At 61.8% G+C, this 20,630-nt stretch overlaps 1 protein-coding gene across 2 annotated transcripts in view; it reads right to left on the minus strand.

The window, feature by feature from the left end:
* SHANK3 (SH3 and multiple ankyrin repeat domains 3) overlaps positions 1-20,630 on the minus strand; it is a 410,126-nt gene that overhangs the window by 307,955 nt on the left and 81,541 nt on the right. For both annotated transcript variants that reach the window (XM_065860718.2, XM_065860710.2), the window contains 2 exons: positions 18,315-18,386; positions 5,118-5,226 (listed from right to left, as the gene is read on the minus strand). In XM_065860718.2, coding sequence (XP_065716790.1) covers positions 5,118-5,226; positions 18,315-18,386 — 181 coding nt within the window. The remainder of the gene's footprint in view (positions 1-5,117; positions 5,227-18,314; positions 18,387-20,630) is intronic.

The following is a 20,630-nucleotide window of genomic DNA, read 5'->3' on the forward strand; positions in this document are numbered from 1 at the left end:
CGCAACTGTGTTCAATGCCCCAAATTTGGTCTCTGGGCCGTGTGTCCAGAGCAGCCCTGTGGGCAATGGAACAACGACCGGCACTGGAGTACAGCAGCGCCCAGGCTCGAGTGAGCCCGCCAGGAACAGCCCGTGCTCGGGTGACCCTGCCTGGAACAGCCTGTGCTCAGGTGACCCTGCCTGGAACAGCCCGTGCTCGGGTCAGCCCACCTGGAACAGCCCGTGCTCGGGTCAGCCCACCTGGAACAGCCCGTGCTCGGTGACCCTGCCTGGAACAGCCCGTGCTCGGGTCAGCCCACCTGGAACAGCCCGTGCTCGGTGACCCTGCCTGGAACAGCCTGTGCTAGGGTCAGCCCACCTGGAAGAGCCCGTGCTTGCAGAGCCCCCGTCCCACACCCGCATCGGCACAGCCAAAGCTCTCAAACAGAGAATTTCTTCGTGGTTCCGCAGCCAACAGGGGCCGGCAACCCCAGGCTGAGGCGTTAGCAGGACGCGGGGCAAGAGCAGGACACGGGGCAGGACACGGGGCAGGGTAAGGGGCAGGACGCAGGACACGGGGCAGGAGCAGCAGCAGGATATGGGGCAGGACACGGGGCAGGATGCAGGACACGGGACAGGACACAAAGCAGGACACGAGGCAGGACGCAGGACACGGGGCAGGACACAGGGCAGGACACGGGGCAGGACACGGGGCAGGACACAGGACACGGGGCAGGACACAGGACATGGGGCAAGACACGGGGCAGGACACGGGGCAGGACATGGGGCAAGGACATGGGGCAGGACATGGGGCAGGACACGGGGCAGGACACGGGGCAGGACATGGGGCAAGGACATGGGGCAGGACATGGGGCAGGACACGGGGCAGGACACGGGGCAGGAACAGGAGCAGGGACATGGGGCAGGACATGGGGCAGGACACGGGGCAGGACACGGGGCAGGAACAGGAGCAGGGACACCCCCGGCCGCTCCATCCAGCAGGACGGACCGTGGGGTCCCATCCCGAGATGCGGGGTCACCCTCAGCCTCCCGAACGCGGGGCCGGAGAGCAGGAGCTGCCGAGCCACGCCGGCCCCGTCCGGCACCCGCGCCCCCAGAAGGCTCTCACAAAGGGAGCAGCGACACACGAGCCCTGCAAATGGCAGCGAAACCGGAGAAAATTCCCTCAAACCAAAGACTGGAGGAGTGCGGCCTCTCTTTAATTAAGGAAAGGAAGATTGAATGTTGACTTGATTACCATGTATAAATACCTTCATGTGAAGACATAGCAGGTACTGAAGTGCTCTTTAATCTAGAAGATAAAGTACAAGGACAGCTGGAAGCTGAAGCATACAAATCGAAATGAGAGGCGCATTTTAAATAGCGAGGGTGATTAACCAAACAAGGCAGGAAAGGCACAGATCTCCATCCCCTGAATCCAGACTGATGACTTTCTGGCAAACATGTTTAAGCTTTGCTTGGTGAGCACACACACCCACACACGCAGAGCACCCTGTGGGCCACGGGTCGGACGGATGGCACCACAGCTCCACCAGGAACCCTGAGTACCCAACAGCAGTTTTATGGCACTCTCCCATTCTCACAGACCTGCTGTAAAGCAGCACTGAAGCGCCTCTGCACAAGGCTCAGCACCCTGGAGCGAGGCATCCAGGATCCCCTCTGCTCTCACAGGCTATTTCTGCACCTCATAGCATCCACTCTGCTTTTGCCCTCAGTTCTGAACCGGATCCAAACAACAACTGGATCCAAACAACAAGAGGTCTGGTGCTTTTCCTTCTTGCCCCTCTATATTTAACAGTCTGGTCAGTACTCAGGTCTGCTCCTGTCAGCCTCTCCCCTTCTGTGAAACAACATCTGGGTTGAAACCGCATCAGATCCATAACGCTGACAGCGCCTTTCCAGGCAGCACGCTGCGCGCTGTGACGGACACAGCGCACCCCGGGAGCGCAGGACCTTCCTTGTAAGGAAAGATCCCCCAAAATGCTCCTAAGCTCTTGGCCAGAAATGACAGCACGTGGAGCTGGCCAAACAGGCCAGGTCGGAGCAGACAGCGACCGTCCCGTGTGCCGTTTGTCACACGAGCATCGGTCACCAGGACACTCGGCAGGTCCAGCCAGGGTGGCGACACCCACAGATTAAACATGGTGAACAACCCCGGGCCCACTTGAGCGGCTCTTGCCAGAGCGCAGCTGCACCAGCTGCCACGACCCAGCTCCACAGCTGCACCAGCTGCCACGATCCAGCTCCGCAGCTGCACCAGCTGCCACGTCCCAGCCCCACAGCTGCACCGGCTGCCACGACCCAGCTCCGCAGCTGCACCAGCTGCCACGACCCAGCTCCGCAGCTGCACCAGCTGCCACGACCCAGCTCCGCAGCTGCACCAGCTGCCACGTCCCAGCCCCACAGCTGCACCGGCTGCCACGTCCCAGCTCCACAGCTGCACCAGCTGCCACGTCCCAGCTCCACAGCTGCACCGGCTGCACCGGCTGCCCCGTCCCAGCCCCACGGCTGCACCGGCTGCCACGTCCCAGCTCCGCAGCTGCACCGGCTGCCACGACCCAGCCCTTCAGCTGCACCGGCTGCCACGTCCCAACCCCGCGGCTGCACCAGCTGCACCAGCTGCCACGTCCCAGCCCCACAGCTGCACCGGTTGCCACTTCCAAGCTCCGCAGCTGCACCGGCTGCCACGACCCAGCCCTTCAGCGGCACCGGCTGCCACGTCCCAACCCCGTGGCTGCACCGGCTGCACCGGCTGCCACGTCCCAGCCCCACAGCTGCACCGGCTGCCACGACCCAGCCCTTCAGCTGCACCGGCTGCCACGTCCCAACCCCGTGGCTGCACCGGCTGCACCGGCTGCCACGTCCCAACCCCGTGGCTGCACCGGCTGCACCGGCTGCCACATCCCAACCCCCGCGGCTGCACCAGCTGCACCAGCTGCCACGTCCCAGCCCCACAGCTGCACCGGCTGCCACGACCCAGCCCTTCAGCTGCACCGGCTGCCACGTCCCAACCCCGTGGCTGCACCGGCTGCACCGGCTGCCACGTCCCAACCCCGTGGCTGCACCGGCTGCACCGGCTGCCACATCCCAACCCCCGCGGCTGCACCAGCTGCACCAGCTGCCACGTCCCAGCCCCACAGCTGCACCGGCTGCCACGACCCAGCCCTTCAGCTGCACCGGCTGCCACGTCCCAACCCCGTGGCTGCACCGGCTGCACCGGCTGCCACGTCCCAACCCCGTGGCTGCACCGGCTGCACCAGCTGCCACGTCCCAGCCCCACAGCTGCACCGGCTGCCACGTCCCAGCTCCGCGGCTGCACCGGCTGCACCGGCTGCCACGTCCCAGCCCCACAGCTGCCGGTCCCAGGGGGATTCAGCTCGGTGCAGCTGAATTATCCGAGTGGGGAAGGGAGGTGAACGGTGTGGATGGCGCCACAGTCTGCCTCCTGATCTCGGACACACCAAATTTCTGAGTACGGAGGTAGCCAGTGTTTCAGAAACAACCCAAAAATCCATCCCACCGAACCAGAAACACAGAAGATAAATCATCAGGCTGGAATCTGCCCACGGGTTGGAAATGTGCCCGTGATTCACACACAAAGTCCAACTCTATAATCAATACTAATCAGCTGCACTACTTTAAAACAAGAACAATAGCAGGTCCTCCTCTCTCAGAACAAGACCATGAGACTTGCCAGCAGGAAATGGGGGAATCCTCCCTACCACCCCCTGTCAGCACAGAACACCCGCTGGAGTCCGACTGCAGTCAGCACAGAACAACACCCGCTGGAGTCCGACTGTAGACAGCACAGAACAACACCCGCTGGAGTCCGACTGCAGTCAGCACAGAACAACACCCGCTGGAGTCCGACTGCAGTCAGCACAGAACAACACACGCTGGAGTCCGACTGTAGACAGCACAGAACAACAACACCCGCTGGAGTCTGACCGCAGTCAGCACAGAACAATACCCCCTGGAGTCCGACTGTAGACAGCACAGAACAACACCCGCTGGAGTCTGACTGCAGTCAGCAGAGAACAACACCCGCTGGAGTCCGACTGTAGACAGCACAGAACAACAACACCCACTGGAGTCTGACCACAGTCAGCACAGAACAACACCCCCTGGAGTCCGACTGTAGACAGCACAGAACAACACCCGCTGGAGTCTGACTGCAGTCAGCACAGAACAACACCCGCTGGAGTCTGACTGCAGTCAGCACAGAACAACACCCGCTGGAGTCCGACTGTAGACAGCACAGAACAACACCACCCGCTGGAGTCCGACTGCAGTCAGCACAGAACAACACCCGCTGGAGTCTGACTGCAGTCAGCACAGAACAACACCCGCTGGAGTCTGACTGCAGTCAGCACAGAACAACACCCGCTGGAGTCCGACTGTAGACAGCACAGAACAACACCACCCGCTGGAGTCCGACTGCAGTCAGCACAGAACAACACCCGCTGGAGTCTGACTGCAGTCAGCACAGAACAACACCCGCTGGAGTCCGACTGCAGTCAGCACAGAACAACACCCGCTGGAGTCCGACCGCGGCCCCAGCCCCAGGCAGCCCAGCCAGCCCAGCCAGCCCAGCCGGTAACTGCGGTGACCGCCCCGCGCCAGCGAGGGAAAAGGAGCAAAGCCAAAGCAAAACAGAGGCCAAGATTTTATCTTCCTGACCCCCAAAATTGTGACGAGATCCTGAGGCCACAATTTGCATTTACCCACCTTGCTGCTCTGAGAGACGGACTCATCCTGTGCAGAACCCCCACGAGAAGGTGTCCAGCCCCACGGCTCTTTGTGTTGTGCTCTATTCCCAGATGTGTGCCTTTGCCCCATGTGAAGTCGTCCAACCCCACAGCTCTTTATGTTGTGCTGTATTCCCAGACCTGCGTCTTTGCCCCACACACCATCCTCTCCCCAGAGCCTTCTGAGGCCTCAAGCTCCCAAGACCCACAGGTCACCAGAACACACACTGCTGAGCAGTCCCACGCACCTCCCTGTGCTCCAAAGCTCACATTCCAGACAATACACTGCCTGCCACTGCCCAGATTCCCCCCGAGTCCCCCGGCATGTTCCCCCAGCCCCGCTCCGCCCCCTCCCCTCTCCAGGCTCACCTCCAGTATCCGGATCATGGAAGTTGGGGTCCAGTCCCTTCTCCAGCAGCCTGCAGACCTTCTCCACATTGAGCATCTGCACGTACTCCATGAACTTCTTCAGATTTGCCTGCAGCCACGACACCCCAGGAAACACAAAACACGCAGTGTTAACACCCCAGCGTGAAGAAAAACCAGCGGAGGAACATCCCCATCTAGGAGACCCCAGGCAACACCAAGAGGAACATCCCCATCCAGGACACCCCAGGCAACCATCAAGGGGAACATCCCCATCCAGGACACCCCAGGCATCCATCAAGGGGAACATCCCCATCCAGGACACCCCAGGCATCCATCAAGGGGAACATCCCCATCCAGGACACCCCAGGCAACATCAAGGGGAACATCCCCATCCAGGACACCCCAGGCAACATCAAGGGGAACATCCCCATCAAGGACACCCCAGGCATCCATCAAGGGGAACATCTCCATCCAGGACACCCCAGGCAACATCAAGAGGAACATCCCCATCCAGGACACCCCAGGCATCCATCAAGGGGAACATCTCCATCCAGGACACCCCAGGCAACATCAAGAGGAACATCCCCATCCAGGACACCCCAGGCAACATCAAGGGGAACATCCCCATCCAGGAGACCCCAGGCAACCATCAAGAGGAACATCCCCATCCAGGACACCCCAGGCAACCATCAAGGGGAACATCCCCATCCAGGACACCCCAGGCAACATCAAGGGGAACATCCCCATCCAGGACACCCCAGGCAACATCAAGGGGAACATCCCCATCAAGGACACCCCAGGCATCCATCAAGGGGAACATCTCCATCCAGGACACCCCAGGCAACATCAAGGGGAACATCCCCATCCAGGACACCCCAGGCAACATCAAGGGGAACATCCCCATCCAGGACACCCCAGGCATCCATCAAGGGGAACATCCCCATCCAGGACACCCCAGGCAACATCAAGGGGAACATCCCCATCAAGGACACCCCAGGCATCCATCAAGGGGAACATCCCCATCCAGGACACCCCAGGCAACATCAAGGGGAACATCCCCATCCAGGACACCCCAGGCAACATCAAGGGGAACATCCCCATCCAGGACACCCCAGGCATCCATCAAGGGGAACATCCCCATCCAGGAGACCCCAGGCAACCATCAAGGGGAACATCCCCATCCAGGAGACCCCAGGCAACATCAAGGGGAACATCCCCATCCAGGACACCCCAGGCATCCATCAAGGGGAACATCCCCATCCAGGACACCCCAGGCAACATCAAGGGGAACATCCCCATCCAGGACACCCCAGGCAACATCAAGGGGAACATCCCCATCCAGGACACCCCAGGCAACATCAAGGGGAACATCCCCATCCAGGACACCCCAGGCAACATCAAGGGGAACATCCCCATCCAGGACACCCCAGGCATCCATCAAGAGGAACATCCCCATCCAGGACACCCCAGGCAACATCAAGGGGAACATCCCCATCCAGGACACCCCAGGCAACATCAAGGGGAACATCCCCATCCAGGACACCCCAGGCAACATCAAGGGGAGCATCCCCATCCAGGACACCCCAGGCAACCATCAAGGGGAACATCCCCATCCAGGAGACCCCAGGCAACACCAAGAGGAACATCCCCATCCAGGACACCCCAGGCAACATCAAGGGGAACATCCCCATCCAGGACACCCCAGGCAACATCAAGGGGAACATCCCCATCCAGGACACCCCAGGCAACATCAAGGGGAACATCCCCATCCAGGACACCCCAGGCATCCATCAAGGGGAACATCCCCATCCAGGAGACCCCAGGCAACCATCAAGGGGAACATCCCCATCCAGGAGACCCCAGGCAACATCAAGGGGAACATCCCCATCCAGGACACCCCAGGCATCCATCAAGGGGAACATCCCCATCCAGGACACCCCAGGCAACCATCAAGGGGAACATCCCCATCCAGGACACCCCAGGCAACATCAAGGGGAACATCCCCATCCAGGACACCCCAGGCAACATCAAGGGGAACATCCCCATCCAGGACACCCCAGGCAACATCAAGGGGAACATCCCCATCCAGGACACCCCAGGCATCCATCAAGGGGAACATCCCCATCCAGGACACCCCAGGCAACATCAAGGGGAACATCCCCATCCAGGACACCCCAGGCATCCATCAAGAGGAACATCCCCATCCAGGACACCCCAGGCAACATCAAGGGGAACATCCCCATCCAGGACACCCCAGGCAACATCAAGGGGAACATCTCCATCCAGGAGACCCCAGGCAACATCAAGGGGAACATCCCCATCCAGGACACCCCAGGCAACATCAAGGGGAACATCCCCATCAAGGACACCCCAGGCAACATCAAGGGGAACATCCCCATCAAGGACACCCCAGGCAACATCAAGGGGAACATCCCCATCCAGGACACCCCAGGCAACATCAAGGGGAACATCCCCATCCAGGACACCCCAGGCAACATCAAGGGGAACATCCCCATCCAGGACACCCCAGGCAACATCAAGGGGAACATCCCCATCCAGGACACCCCAGGCAACATCAAGGGGAACATCCCCATCCAGGAGACCCCAGGCAACATCAAGGGGAACATCCCCATCCAGGAGACCCCAGGCAACATCAAGAGGAACATCCCCATCCAGGACACCCCAGGCAACATCAAGGGGAACATCCCCATCCAGGACACCCCAGGCAACATCAAGAGGAACATCCCCATCCAGGACACCCCAGGCAACATCAAGGGGAACATCCCCATCCAGGAGACCCCAGGCAACCATCAAGGGGAACATCCCCATCCAGGAGAGCCCAGGCAACATCAAGAGGAACATCCCCATCCAGGACACCCCAGGCAACATCAAGGGGAACATCCCCATCCAGGAGACCCCAGGCAACATCAAGGGGAACATCCCCATCCAGGACACCCCAGGCAACCATCAAGAACAATGGGGCAGTGCCCACCAGAAGCCACAAATCTACAGGGAACGTGGTCCTTCCGTCCCTCTGCTCTTGGATTGCTGGGTCACCCCATGGACACCGTCAGGGGCTGCGGCCACCACCCCCACGCCCAGCACAGGTCCCTTTCGGTGTGTGCACACCGTGGGTGGCACACGCGTCACACACGCTTGTGGCACCGACACATCGCGGACACGTCACGGGCGTCTGCCGACACCGCGCCGTGGCACCAGCCGGGGAAGGTGCCATGGACAAAGCGGCTGTGCCAGCCCGGTCCCCGCCATGGTGGCCCGCGCGGGGCTCTGCACCTGGGAGCACGCCGTGCGCTCTGCGCTGTGTCACCAGCTCATTCTAAGGGCACAGCACTACCTGCCCACTGAACTTGAACCAGTTGTGAGGACAGACGGAGCTGCTTAGCCCGACAGTGATGGTGCGGCACTGCGGGCACGGCTGGGCTGGGTGACCCGCGGGACAGAGCAGGGCTGGGTGACCCGTGGGACAGAGCAGGGCTGGGTGACCCGCGGGACAGAGCAGGGCTGGGTGACCCACGGGACAGAGCAGGGCTGGGTGACCCGCGGGACAGAGCAGGGCTGGGTGACCCACGGGACAGAGCAGGGCTGGGTGACCCGCGGGACAGAGCAGGGCTGGGTGACCCACGGGACAGAGCAGGGCTGGGTGACCCGTGGGACAGAGCAGGGCTGGGTGACCCACGGGACAGCGCAGGGCTGGGTGACCCACGGGACAGGGCAGGGCTGGGTGACCCGCGGGACAGGGCAGGGCTGGGTGACCCGTGGGACAGAGCAGGGCTGGGTGACCCGCGGGACAGGGCAGGGCTGGGTGACCCGTGGGACAGAGCAGGGCTGGGTGACCCACGGGACAGAGCAGGGCTGGGTGACCCACGGGACAGAGCAGGGCTGGGTGACCCACGGGACAGAGCAGGGCTGGGTGACCCACGGGACAGGGCAGGGCTGGGTGACCCGTGGGACAGAGCAGGGCTGGGTGACCCACGGGACAGGGCAGGGCTGGGTGACCCACGGGACAGGGCAGGGCTGGGTGACTCGTGGGACAGAGCAGGGCTGGGTGACCCGCGGGACAGAGCAGGGCTGGGTGACCCGTGGGACAGAGCAGGGCTGGGTGACCCGCGGGACAGAGCAGGGCTGGGTGACCCGCGGGACAGAGCAGGGCTGGGTGACCCGCGGGACAGGGCAGGGCTGGGTGACTCGCGGGACAGGGCAGGGCTGGGTGACTCGCGGGACAGAGCAGGGCTGGGTGACCCACGGGACAGGGCAGGGCTGGGTGACCCGCGGGACAGAGCAGGGCTGGGTGACCCGTGGGACAGAGCAGGGCTGGGTGACCCGCGGGACAGAGCAGGGCTGGGTGACACGCAGCAGGAGGTGCTGAGGTGCCCACAGGCAGCACTGGCAGTTCACAGCCCATGGCCAGGGCAGCTGGTGCGCAGCGGCAGCAGCAGCAGCACTGCCCGCTCGGTGGGGACACGTGTCCCCAGCACTGCCACTCGGTGGGGACACGTGTCCCCAGCACTGCCACTTGGTGCTAGTCTCCCCAGAAACTGAAAGCACATCCACCTCCTGCTCAGCATCCCTTCGGCCACTGCAGAAGCACAGGAGCGCCCAGGGAAATGCAGCTGCCTGCCAGCAACAGCACAGATGGGGCCTGAGGACTCCAGCGATGGCCTCCAGGGGCCATCCCAAAATGCCTCTTCCCAACCACCCCCAACTGCACAGTTAACCCCGTTCCCGCGGCTCCCGCTGACCACACGTCCCTGTCCCTCTCCTGCAGCAGCCGTTGGGCAGACAGTGCCGAGCTCACCCAACGGGTGCCACTCCACGCGTGGCCCCACTAACCCACGGGGAAAGGCACCACTGGTCCCACCCAGAGCCACGACAGCTGTGATGGGACATGGGGACACCGAGCCGAGAAAGGGACCCCCACCCCATGGCCATCCAGGGCCCCGGCAGCTTCCCTGGGCTCCCCAGGACAGGGGCACCTCCACACCCCTGCACACACACACGGCCCCTCTGCGTGTGCCACGGCGGCTCACGCGGGTTCCCCAGACCCTCTGTGTGCGCCACGGCGGCTCACGCGGGTTCCCCAGACCCTCTGTGTGCACCACGGCGGCTCACGCGGGTTCCCCAGACCCTCTGTGTGCACCACGGCGGCTCACACGGGTTCCCCAGACCCTCTGTGTGCGCCACGGCGGCTCACGCGGGTTCCCCAGACCCTCTGTGTGCACCACGGTGGCTCACACGGGTTCACCAGACCCTCTGTGTGCACCACGGCGGCTCACACGGGTTCACCAGACCCTCTGTGTGCGCCACGGCGGCTCACGCGGGTTCCCCAGACCCTCTGTGTGCACCACGGTGGCTCACACGGGTTCACCAGACCCTCTGTGTGCACCACGGTGGCTCACACGGGTTCACCAAACCCTCTGCGTGTGCCACGGCGGCTCACACGGGTTCACCAAACCCTCTGCGTGTGCCACGGCGGCTCACACGGGTTCACCAAACCCTCTGCGTGTGCCACGGTGGCTCACGCGGGTTCCCCAGACATGGTCCAGCACCAACCTCCTGCAGTTCTGCTCCCAAGGTTCTCCAGCGCCTCCCATCGCCAGCTCCAGCACCGCACCCACCCAGACCACCCGCGCCCACCGGCAGGGGTCTGGTTATATCTGCACTGTTCTAGGTGCTCAGGAACTTAACACCTTTTTTGACAGAAAGGAACTGATGCGCTATGTCAGCTTTACGTGGTACTTTTATGTTCAGAAAGCAAACTCAAGAGCAAGCGCCTGAGCAAAAGGAGGACGCGGAGGGAGCCGCCCCGGCTCTGGGATCTGTGTGCTCGCTCATCATCACGGTCCTGTGCACCACACACGCACTAATGGGTCTGCCATGGAATTTCCCTTTGGGCAAAATCAATTACTACCCTGCCTTTCAGATGGAGAACAAAGACGGTTCATCTGTCCGAGGTCTGAGAGCAAATCCACAGCAAGGCTTCACGAATAATTTATAAAGTCCAGAGACACAAGCAGTTGATTTTGACACAGCGGAACGTTCTGTCTGCAGCGGTTTGCACAGCCCGCCCGCCCCGCGCCCTCTCCAGATGTGCGCCCTCTCCAGATGTGTGCCCTCTCCAGATGTGCGCCCTCTCCAGATGTGCGCCCTGGTGCTGCCACGGGAGCCGCCGCAGTTCACACGTTAACACCACGGGGAGAGCTCGGACACCGGCACCGCGACCCCGGAGCCTCCCCGGGCAGTTCTGCCCCTCCAGGTTTGGTCCCGCACCTCAGATCAATGGAAATGCCTCAGAAAATCAAGGAACGGATCATGAAAAAGGTCTTTTACCAGAGGCGTCACCGAACGCGTTTCACCGCCAAAAGATGGCGGGTTTGGAACCACATGTAGGGGACACGGCATCACCAAACACCTTCCACCGCCAAAAGATGGCGGGTTTGGAACCACATGCAGGGGACACGGCATCACCAAACATGTTTCACCGCCAAAAGATGGCGGGTTTGGAACCACGTGTAGGGGACACGGCATCACCAAACACCTTCCACCGCCAAAAGATGGCGGGTTTGGAACCACGTGTAGGGGACACGGCATCACCAAACATGTTTCACCGCCAAAAGATGGCGGGTTTGGAACTACATGCAGGGGACACGGCAGTGGAGGGGCCGCTGGGCCAGGCTCAGGGAGCAGCAGCGTGTGAGCAGAACCGCCCAACGCTTCCATTATCAGCTTCTGTTTCTCACTCTTTACTAAGAGGGAGGTATATAATTAGCTCAATTAAGCTGTTTGGCAGAACGAAGTTGGATAAAAATGCATTGTTTCATTCAAGTTCAGTGTTTCTATGGCCACGGAGACCGCTGTTTCCACACAGAGATCCCGGGGAGGCAGTCTGCTGCTCCCCAGACAGCTCCGCGCGCCGCATCAACGCCCGGATTTGAGAAACACCAGAAACCGGTAAAAGAACAGGAAATTGCTGTTTGAGACACCCTGGTCACTACAGTCCTGGAACCATCACGTCCAGACCCAGGGACGCTGCTCCCCGGAGGGCTCTGGCACGCCTCACCTTCACAGCCCACAACCGGAGACCCGGGCCACCCCAAGCTCCCGGCACCGGGTCCCCGCGGACGCTGTGGCAGGTCCGTGGTGGAGGAACCCGGCTCTGCCAACAGTCCCCTCGGCAGCCCCGGACACGTGTCCGCAGCCCACGGGCCGCGGTTCGGCTGTTTGGTCACAGCGCCCGTCCCCAGCAAGGCGGCGCAGCCAGACCTGAGGAGCCAACACTCGGACCAACACCAAAACACCGCACAGGCCCGGCCAGGGAGCTGAACCAACACCAGAGCAGCCGCGGCCATGCTGCCGTCCCCCGTGGCACGGCCGGACCTGCCAGCCCCGCACAGGGGACACGGGGGTCCCGGGAGCTGCTCCTCACTGGCGCAGCCGCGGTGGCAGCCCCAGGACACAGAGCGGTGCCACCAACAGCTCCATCCTGGCTCCCTCACTGAGGTTTCAGTGACACTAAAGATGTCTCCCCTCTTAGAGCCGCACCTGTTTAACCTGAGTTTGCACACGGCGGCTGTGCCGGACGTCTGCGTTTACCATACACACGTGCTGGTGAAACGGCCCTTCTGCCAACAGCCGCGCTCTCCCGCGCGCTTCCTGCGGGTCGCTCGGAGCCAGAGGCAAACACGCGCCCGGCCTTCGAACCCGGCTCCCCCTCCACGCGTGTCCCAGCCGCGGCCCCTGCTGGGCACACCGTGCCCACGTTTCACGGTGAACACTCGGGTATTTCCGCCCTTCCCCGCCGGTTTCCAGCCCCTGCTCCACAGAGGAGCGCTCCCGTCTGATTGTTCCCACTCGCTTTAGCCAGAAACACACCATATTTTCCTTCTTATCTGGACTGATTCGCTCAAAGCTGAAAGGAGATGGAGAACTGAGAAAGTAAGGAAGCCTGTTCTCCTCCCCCGCCTGTGAATAAAACCCTGGTGGGAAAGGAACGAGATCTCATTCTTCTAAGAACCTGAGGGGTTTGGGGCCAGGTTTTCAAGTGCGTTAAGGTGAGCAGACGTGAAGAGAGCGAACGCCGGGCTCCCGCGGGGACCACGGAGCCGAGGACGCCCAGACCGCCCAGGCAACTTCCAGCCTCGCTCGGTGCTCCATTTCCTGGCACTTAAACACCCGCGAGAACCTGTGATGAGAACCACTCACACAACCCAAACCTTTGTCTGAAAGATCAGCCAGCTTTAAATACAGAAGATAGGCACTGATGAAGTTACTTTTTGTCTTTGTGTCCAGGACATTTAAGCAACATCTACTGAAGTGGTAAAGACTCAATTTAAAATGTTATTTTGCTTTAGTTTTAATTGAATTTCAGCTTTTATCCAAACGCAGTTTGATATGAATCAAAAGAATAAAAAATAATCAGAAGCCAGTAAAGGCATGGCATCACATTTCCTATACGCGAAAATTAAAGCCTAGGTGCATTTTATAAAGCCATCTGAGTGCCTGAGCAAACGCCCGCAATGGGTCTGCTGTGAGCCAAAGCTCCGTGGCTGCTGTGAAGGCTGCGGTGACGTTTGGGCGGCTCTGCCAGCCCGGGCGAAGCAGGCGTCCTCGAGGGAGCAAAAACCAGGACCCACAGAACCTCATGTAAACCAAACCCAACTCCAGAGGCAGACTCCCCGTTGCTTTCTTAAGGAGCGTTTAGCCTCTCATTTCCCAGACGCCTGCACACAAGCAACGGGGGCTGCAGGAGCCCCCGGCCCCGCACGGGACCATGGGGACACTGCCGAGCTCAGCCCTCCCGCATCTCCCACTGCCACCAGGAAACCCTGCGGGAAGCTGTCCTCACCTCCCTCCCGTCCTCGGGGAAGCCGTCCTGACCTCCCATCCTGTCTTTGGGGAAGCTGTCCCGTCCTCAGGGGAAGCTGTCCCGTCTCAGGAGCCTCCTGCTCGGGGTACAGCACCCCTGCCTGCACCCCCAACTGCACCCCTGCCTGCACCCGTCCCTGAACCCCTGCCTGAACCCAGCCCAGCCCAGGCTGGGGCTGCAGTTTGTAAGTGTGCAGTTTGCAGCACGAGAGGATCGCTGGATCGCTGGATCGCTGGATTGCTGGATCACTGGATCGCCAGATCGCCGGCTCGCCGGGTTGCTGTCTGCAGCCAGCGGTCCGGCTCCGTGCTGTCGCTCGCCCACAGCAGCGATGGCCCGCGCTCCCAGCCGGCACGGTGCCCCAGGCACCGCTGTCTGTGTGCGCTCAATGCGCTGCTGCGTCCCCTCCACGGTGCAAACGCCCCGAGCCTCCGGGCAGCACAAGGTCCTTTGTGGACACTTCGGTAAATGCCACGATTTCTCTGCGTACATTTTTGTTCACAAGAACAATGGGATTGTCCTTTCTAACACATATTCTTCTGCACTCTCATTTCTAAACGGTCAGCTGCAACTCAGCGAGAAAAAGAGCTGTGAGAAATGTCGCTGCCGGCAGGTGCCAAGGGGCGCAGGGGCCCGGGGCTGATTGACTGATTCACCAAGTCACTCCACTGCCAGCTGGACGAGAAATCCGCTTCTCCGCTTCTTAGCACTCAAAAAACGAGTTCTTTTTATTTTTCTTGTTTTTCTTTATTTAACGGCAGTTAAGAATCCTGTCGCAAGTCACTAAAAGATTCAAGTGGTGTATCCTGCCGCTAGAAGTCAGACTCTAAACTCGGACCATCTGCATACCTTCACTCCGATGGGACCATCAGCCACGAGCCGGAGGACTCTGCACACCCCCCGGTCCCAGGAGCGGTCCCGTCACCCGTCAGACCTGAACGAACCCTCCGCAGCCCTTCAGCCACCGCCCCTCCGAGAAAGCGTGTTCCAGTGCACGAGCAAGGAGGCACCACCACAAACAACACGGGAGCCCCTCGCCTCCAGTGACACGCGGCGTGTGCCCCACGGGGCAGAGGCATCGCCCGCGCACCCGCTGCCCAGGACCCCACCCCTGCGGGCACGGGCAGCAGAGCCCCCGCAGCGCCGACCCGATGCCGAGCACGTGCGAGCCCGCAGCCATGGAGCCGAGGTGACCCACGGAGCCCTCGCCGTGCTGGACGTGGAATGAACCCCCGCCCAGCCGCCCGCCCCAGTGCCCCCGTGCAGCTGGTGGCACCGCAGGACTGTCCCCTGGCCCCTGTCCCCTGTCCCGGCGGTGCCCGGCGCGGCAGAGCGGGCAGACGCAGCGGTACCGTGCTCGGCGCTCGGCGCTCCCCAGCAGCGCGACGGTTTTCCCTCTGCTGCGCCAGCCACCGTACCAGCCAGGAGCCCATGTCCCCGCGCTCCGCATCCCCGGCTCATGCTCCGCCGGCTGCCGGAGCCTGCACACGCTCCGCTCGGTCTCCCAGGAACAGCCTCGGTCTGCGCCGGGCGGGCAGGTCACACCCGCCGGCTCTCGGCGCCGGCATCGCTCCAACGAGCGGCCAGCACAGGCCAGCACAGCACCGGAGCCTGCAGCAGCACAGCACCGGCACAGCACCAACAACAGCACAGCACCGGCACAGCACCGGCACAGCACCGGCACAGCACCAACAACAGCACAGCACCAGCACAGCACCAGCACAGGACCAACAACAGCACCAACAACAGCACCAACAACAGCACCAACAACAGCACTAGTACCAACACCAGCACCAACACCAGCACAGCACCAACACCAGCACAGCAGCAGCACAAGTACCAGCACAACACCAGCAGCAACACCAGCACAGCACCAACGAGTACCAGTACCAGCACAGCACCAGCACAGCACCAGCACAAACCCAGCACCGGCACAGCACCGGCACAGCACCAGCACCAGCACCAGCACCAGCACCAGCACAGCACCGGCAGCAGCGTCTCCCGCTCCCTCCTGGCGCCGGCCCCTGCGCTGCCTCCCGTCTCCCTCACCCCGCGCCCTGCGGGAGGCCCGGGAGGCCCAGGGCTTCTCCTGCACCTCCATGGTGCCCGCGGGCTCTGGGGAGCAGCAGCCAAAGGGAACACTCGTCAGCCTCCGCTGGATGGAGCCCAAGGGGAGCAGAGGTGCAGCACCTCACGCAGATGCCATATTTTATATCAAGGGACGGTTTAAAATTAAAGAAGCAACATGAAGGAGATTTGTTGTTAAAGTAGAAATTAAAGCATAGAGATTAAGTGACTATTCAATACAGCGCATCTACGGTCGCTACCCGCTGGCAGGTGAGTCCCCAGCCGCGGCCGCCCGCTGTCCCTGGCGGTGTCCCCAGCCCCGCTCCAGCAGGCTCGGTCGCAGACGGGCCCCGCAGGGCTGTGATCCACGCTTCCTGGGGCCAGGAAGGTGCTGAGAGTTTCCAGGTTTGCTGCCTGGATATTCTGATGCCGTCGGACCCAGCCTCGTGACTTTAATCCTCGTGAGTCAAACCCGGACCCTAACAGCATTTTGTTTCTTGTTCCTGCAGCTCTGCAGGCAGCAGGCAGAGACCTGCTTCTGCCCTCGAAGATGACGGTCACCCCTGGGGCAGGTCAGACCTTTCGGGAGGTTTTCCTGCCTCCTGCTCAGCGCTCGCTGTTGTACCTGTTCACCGGCAATGTGCAGCCCTTGCTGCCCGTCCCTTGCCGAGCAGATGTGGCCGGAGGCAAAGCACCACGTGCAGATACAGAAAACGCGGCTGCCGAGAGCCAAGGAGGAGGCAGCACCGGCCCCGGCCCCTCCAGTGCAGCCAGGAAGGGTCACGGCAGAAAACAGGCCACGTCTGCTCCGAGGGCAGCCCAGGGGCAGCTCAGCCCTCGGCGCAAAGCCATGGGTCTGCTCGAGGTTCTGAGCCCGCAGCTCTGCATGGGGTTCTGAGACCATAGCTCTACATGGGGTTCTGAGCCCGTAGGTCTGTATGGGGGGTTCTGAGCCCGTAGGTCTGTATGGGGGGTTCTGAGCCCACAGCTCTGCAGGGGGTTCCAAGCCCGCAGGTCTGTATGGGGGGTTCTGAGTCCGTAGCTCTGTATGGGGGGTTCTGAGGGAGCTCATGATAAACAGCAACAAGGGAGCTCGCAGGGAGCCCTGGGGTCTCAGCCAGTCTCACACCCTTCCCAAAAAACCCCCTCAAACCTCCCTGCACGACCTTCCCGGGCACACTGACCTTTGCCGGCACAGTGTCCTCGCACACCCCCAGGAACCCGTCCGTGTCGTTGCTCCTGCCCCAGCCCTTCCCCTCGGACCCTCCCAGAAATGAGGCCGGTGGAGGCTGAGCGTGTCCTTGTGCCACCAGCCCAGCGTTAGAGCCACCACTGTGCCACGGCCACCACGCTGCCGGAGCCCGGCTCCGTCCTCCTGCCTTGCAGCTCCACACCGCGCTGGCCCCGCCATCCCAGGAGCCACCACAGTCCCCATGGGGCCACGTGCCACCTCAAGGCACAATTGCCAGTGGCAGCGGAAATCTGGTGGCCTCACAGCTCTCCACAATCACTGTCCTTAATTTCTTAGGCAACAGGTGACCTCATGGGATCACCTCAGGTGTCATGGGGGAAAGCAACGCGAGCGGCAGCCAGCGCACGCAGGCCCGGTGGCCGCTGGCATCCCTGCCCTGCGGCCGGGCCAGCGGGTGTCCTGCTGCGCAGCCCGCGGGGTTTGGGGGTCCCTCCTCCCAGGAACCCCCGTGCACGCAAAGCACCGGTCCCGCCGCACTCCCGCTCCCGGACACCCGGACAGGCCGGGCGCTGCCCACCTCTCCTGGGGCTGCACACCTGGAGCCCTTTCCACTTCGCAGGTGGATCCCACCAGTGAAACCTGGACCCAAATGTGTGGGCTGACACCGAGACAAGGCTGGAGCCCGCGTGCGAGGCGGAGGTGTGCGGAGCCCGGGGCCGCGGCAGGGACGGCGGCTCCTCAATGCACCATTGTGCTCTCCGGGCACGCGGTGACTCCTCCATCCCACCCAGAGAACAAAGCTTCTGTTCAGCTGGCCAGCACGTGTTCCCCTGCCTCCCGCCCACTGAACTGCCCCGAGCTCTCCCGCGGAGCGAGTGCCACCGCACCCCTGCCTCCAGCACCGTGGGCAGCGCGGACCCCCCCGAGCCTCAGCGGGTCCCTGGGTGACCCTCACCTGCACCAGCCCGTCCCCGGGACACCTTACAGCCTGGCGAGCAGGGCAGGCTGAGCCATCCCGACACCCGCGCCCCCCAGCAGCTCGACCGCACCTCACCTTCGTGTGGAGCTTGGCAAACTGCTTGTCGTCCAGCAGGGCCTGGGTGTACACACGCCGCTTGTACCGGAACTGCAAGAGGGAACAATGTCAGGCATGAGAAACAGAACCCACTCAGCACCAACCGGCTCCCCGGCAGCTCCGGTCAGCGTCGTCCTGCACGAAGACATTCGGTCTGGATCCGAGAACAACGGACACGGAATGCACCGCTCCCCATAATTTGTTCTAATAGTTAATTGCTTCCCTCACTAAAGAAACTCTGACCAGTTTTTCATACGGATTTGTCTGGCTTCCGCCTCCAGCCGGTGTGGGCCGCGTTCTGCGCCTTCCCCGTTAACGCGGGATCTCTCTAACGACAGAACGGCTTTCCCCAGGATGGATTCACAGAGGGGCCCGCGCCACCCCCCGTGGGGCTGAGCTCTGAGCTCTGAGCCCTCACCGAGGCTCCGCTGTCCCCAGACCATCGCTGCCGCTCCACCTGCACCGCGGCCCTTCCCCACGACCCCCACGTGCACCAAGCGCCACCCACACGCTGCCCAGCACCCACCACCCAAACACAGCTCCTGCCAGGGGCACGGGGGGACCGCAGTGTCACACACCCACCCAAACACAGCTCCTGCCAGGGGCACGGGGGGACCGCAGTGTCACACGTGCCATGGTGACACATTTGGGAGTGATGTCAGGCTTCTTGACCAAGAGGCTGAAAACTCTTCTTGGGCAGCTTTGTTTCCAGCAGGAGACCCCCCTGCAGCACGGCCTGTCCCGCGTGCCGCCTGCCTGTCCCCTGCGGGGCTCGGGGCCCCCGCCGGCCGAGCGACCCGCACGGCGCAGTCCGCACGGTTTTGTTCTCTACCAAACTTGTGTAATCAGACTTTATCGGCAGCGATTTTACATTTACACCCAGATCCCTGGGCCCAACGCATCAAGCCTGACAGTCCCTGGGAAACCCCACTACAAATAAATCTGTGTGGTGACAATCGCGGTGACAACCGCGTTTTATCATTGATTACTTACCCAGTGGCACTTGTCCTGCTGACGTTCTATAGTGCTAATCCAAATCTGAATATCATGTAGAACAAAATCAAGTATCCCCAAGTGGCTGCTACCTCTGTATAGTTATCTTCACCAAGCAGAATTACAATTTCCTTGAAGAGTAGAACTGGGTTTGTTTGACGAGATCTCTTTGCAATGCCTGTATTGTATTCTGAGATTTCGAATTGCTACGAACTTAATCCTCCATCAGCGTTTCATTATTCGGGCTGGGAGTGACACCACGTTATCTTTGGGCTGCAGTTACTAAGCTCATCCCACTTACTTTTTAATACTGGCAAAATATTTGCACATTTTGAGTCTCACAAACTTGCGCTGCTGGGCAGCTGTTTGCTCACACAACTGCTGTTCTGAACCATTCCAAGGTGAAACTGTCCTGCTGACCCACAGGCGGTGGCGGTGGGGACAGCGGTGTGTCTGGCGTGCACACGAAGCACGCACCTCATCGGGAGGACACGATCGGCTTCTGACAGCGGACAACCACCAGTGAGAGGACACGGGACACAGCCGCTGCCACCCATGCCACCCGTGCACGCGGTACCGGGTCTGAGCCGCACGGGCCCAACCACCACAGCGGCTGTTCCACCCGTAACCGAGCCCGGGCACCCACAGCCCCATGCAGGGCAGCACGGGCCTGGTCTCCAGCACCCACAGCTGCTGTTCCACCCCATAACCAAACCCGGCACTCACAGCCCCCACGGGCCTGGTCACCAGCACCCACAGCTGCTGTTCCACCCATAACCGAGCCTGGGCACCCACAGCCCCCTGCAGGGCAGCACGGGCCTGGTCACCAGCACCCACAGCTGCTGTTGCACCCCATAACCAAACCTGGCACCCATACCCCCATGCAGAGCAGCACGGGCCTGGTCACCAGCACCCTCAGCTGCTGTTCCACCTGTAACTGAGCCCGGGCACCCACAGCCCCCATGCAGAGCAGCACGGGCCTGGTCACCAGCACCCACAGCTGCTGTTCCACCCCATAACCAAACCTGGCACCCATACCCCCATGCAGGGCAGCACGGGTCTGGTCACCAGCACCCTCAGCTGTTGTTGCACCCCATAACCAAACCCAGCACCCATACCCCCATGCAGAGCAGCACGGACCTGGTCACCAGCACCCTCAGCTGCTGTTGCACCCCATAACCAAACCCAGCACCCATACCCCCATGCAGAGCAGCATGGGCCTGGTCACCAGCACCCTCAGCTGCTGTTGCACCTGTAACTGAGCCTGGGCACCCACAGCCCCCATGCAGAGCCAGCATGGGC

Source organism: Patagioenas fasciata, chromosome 1, assembly GCF_037038585.1.
Source record: "Patagioenas fasciata isolate bPatFas1 chromosome 1, bPatFas1.hap1, whole genome shotgun sequence".
Taxonomy (NCBI): domain Eukaryota; kingdom Metazoa; phylum Chordata; class Aves; order Columbiformes; family Columbidae; genus Patagioenas; species Patagioenas fasciata.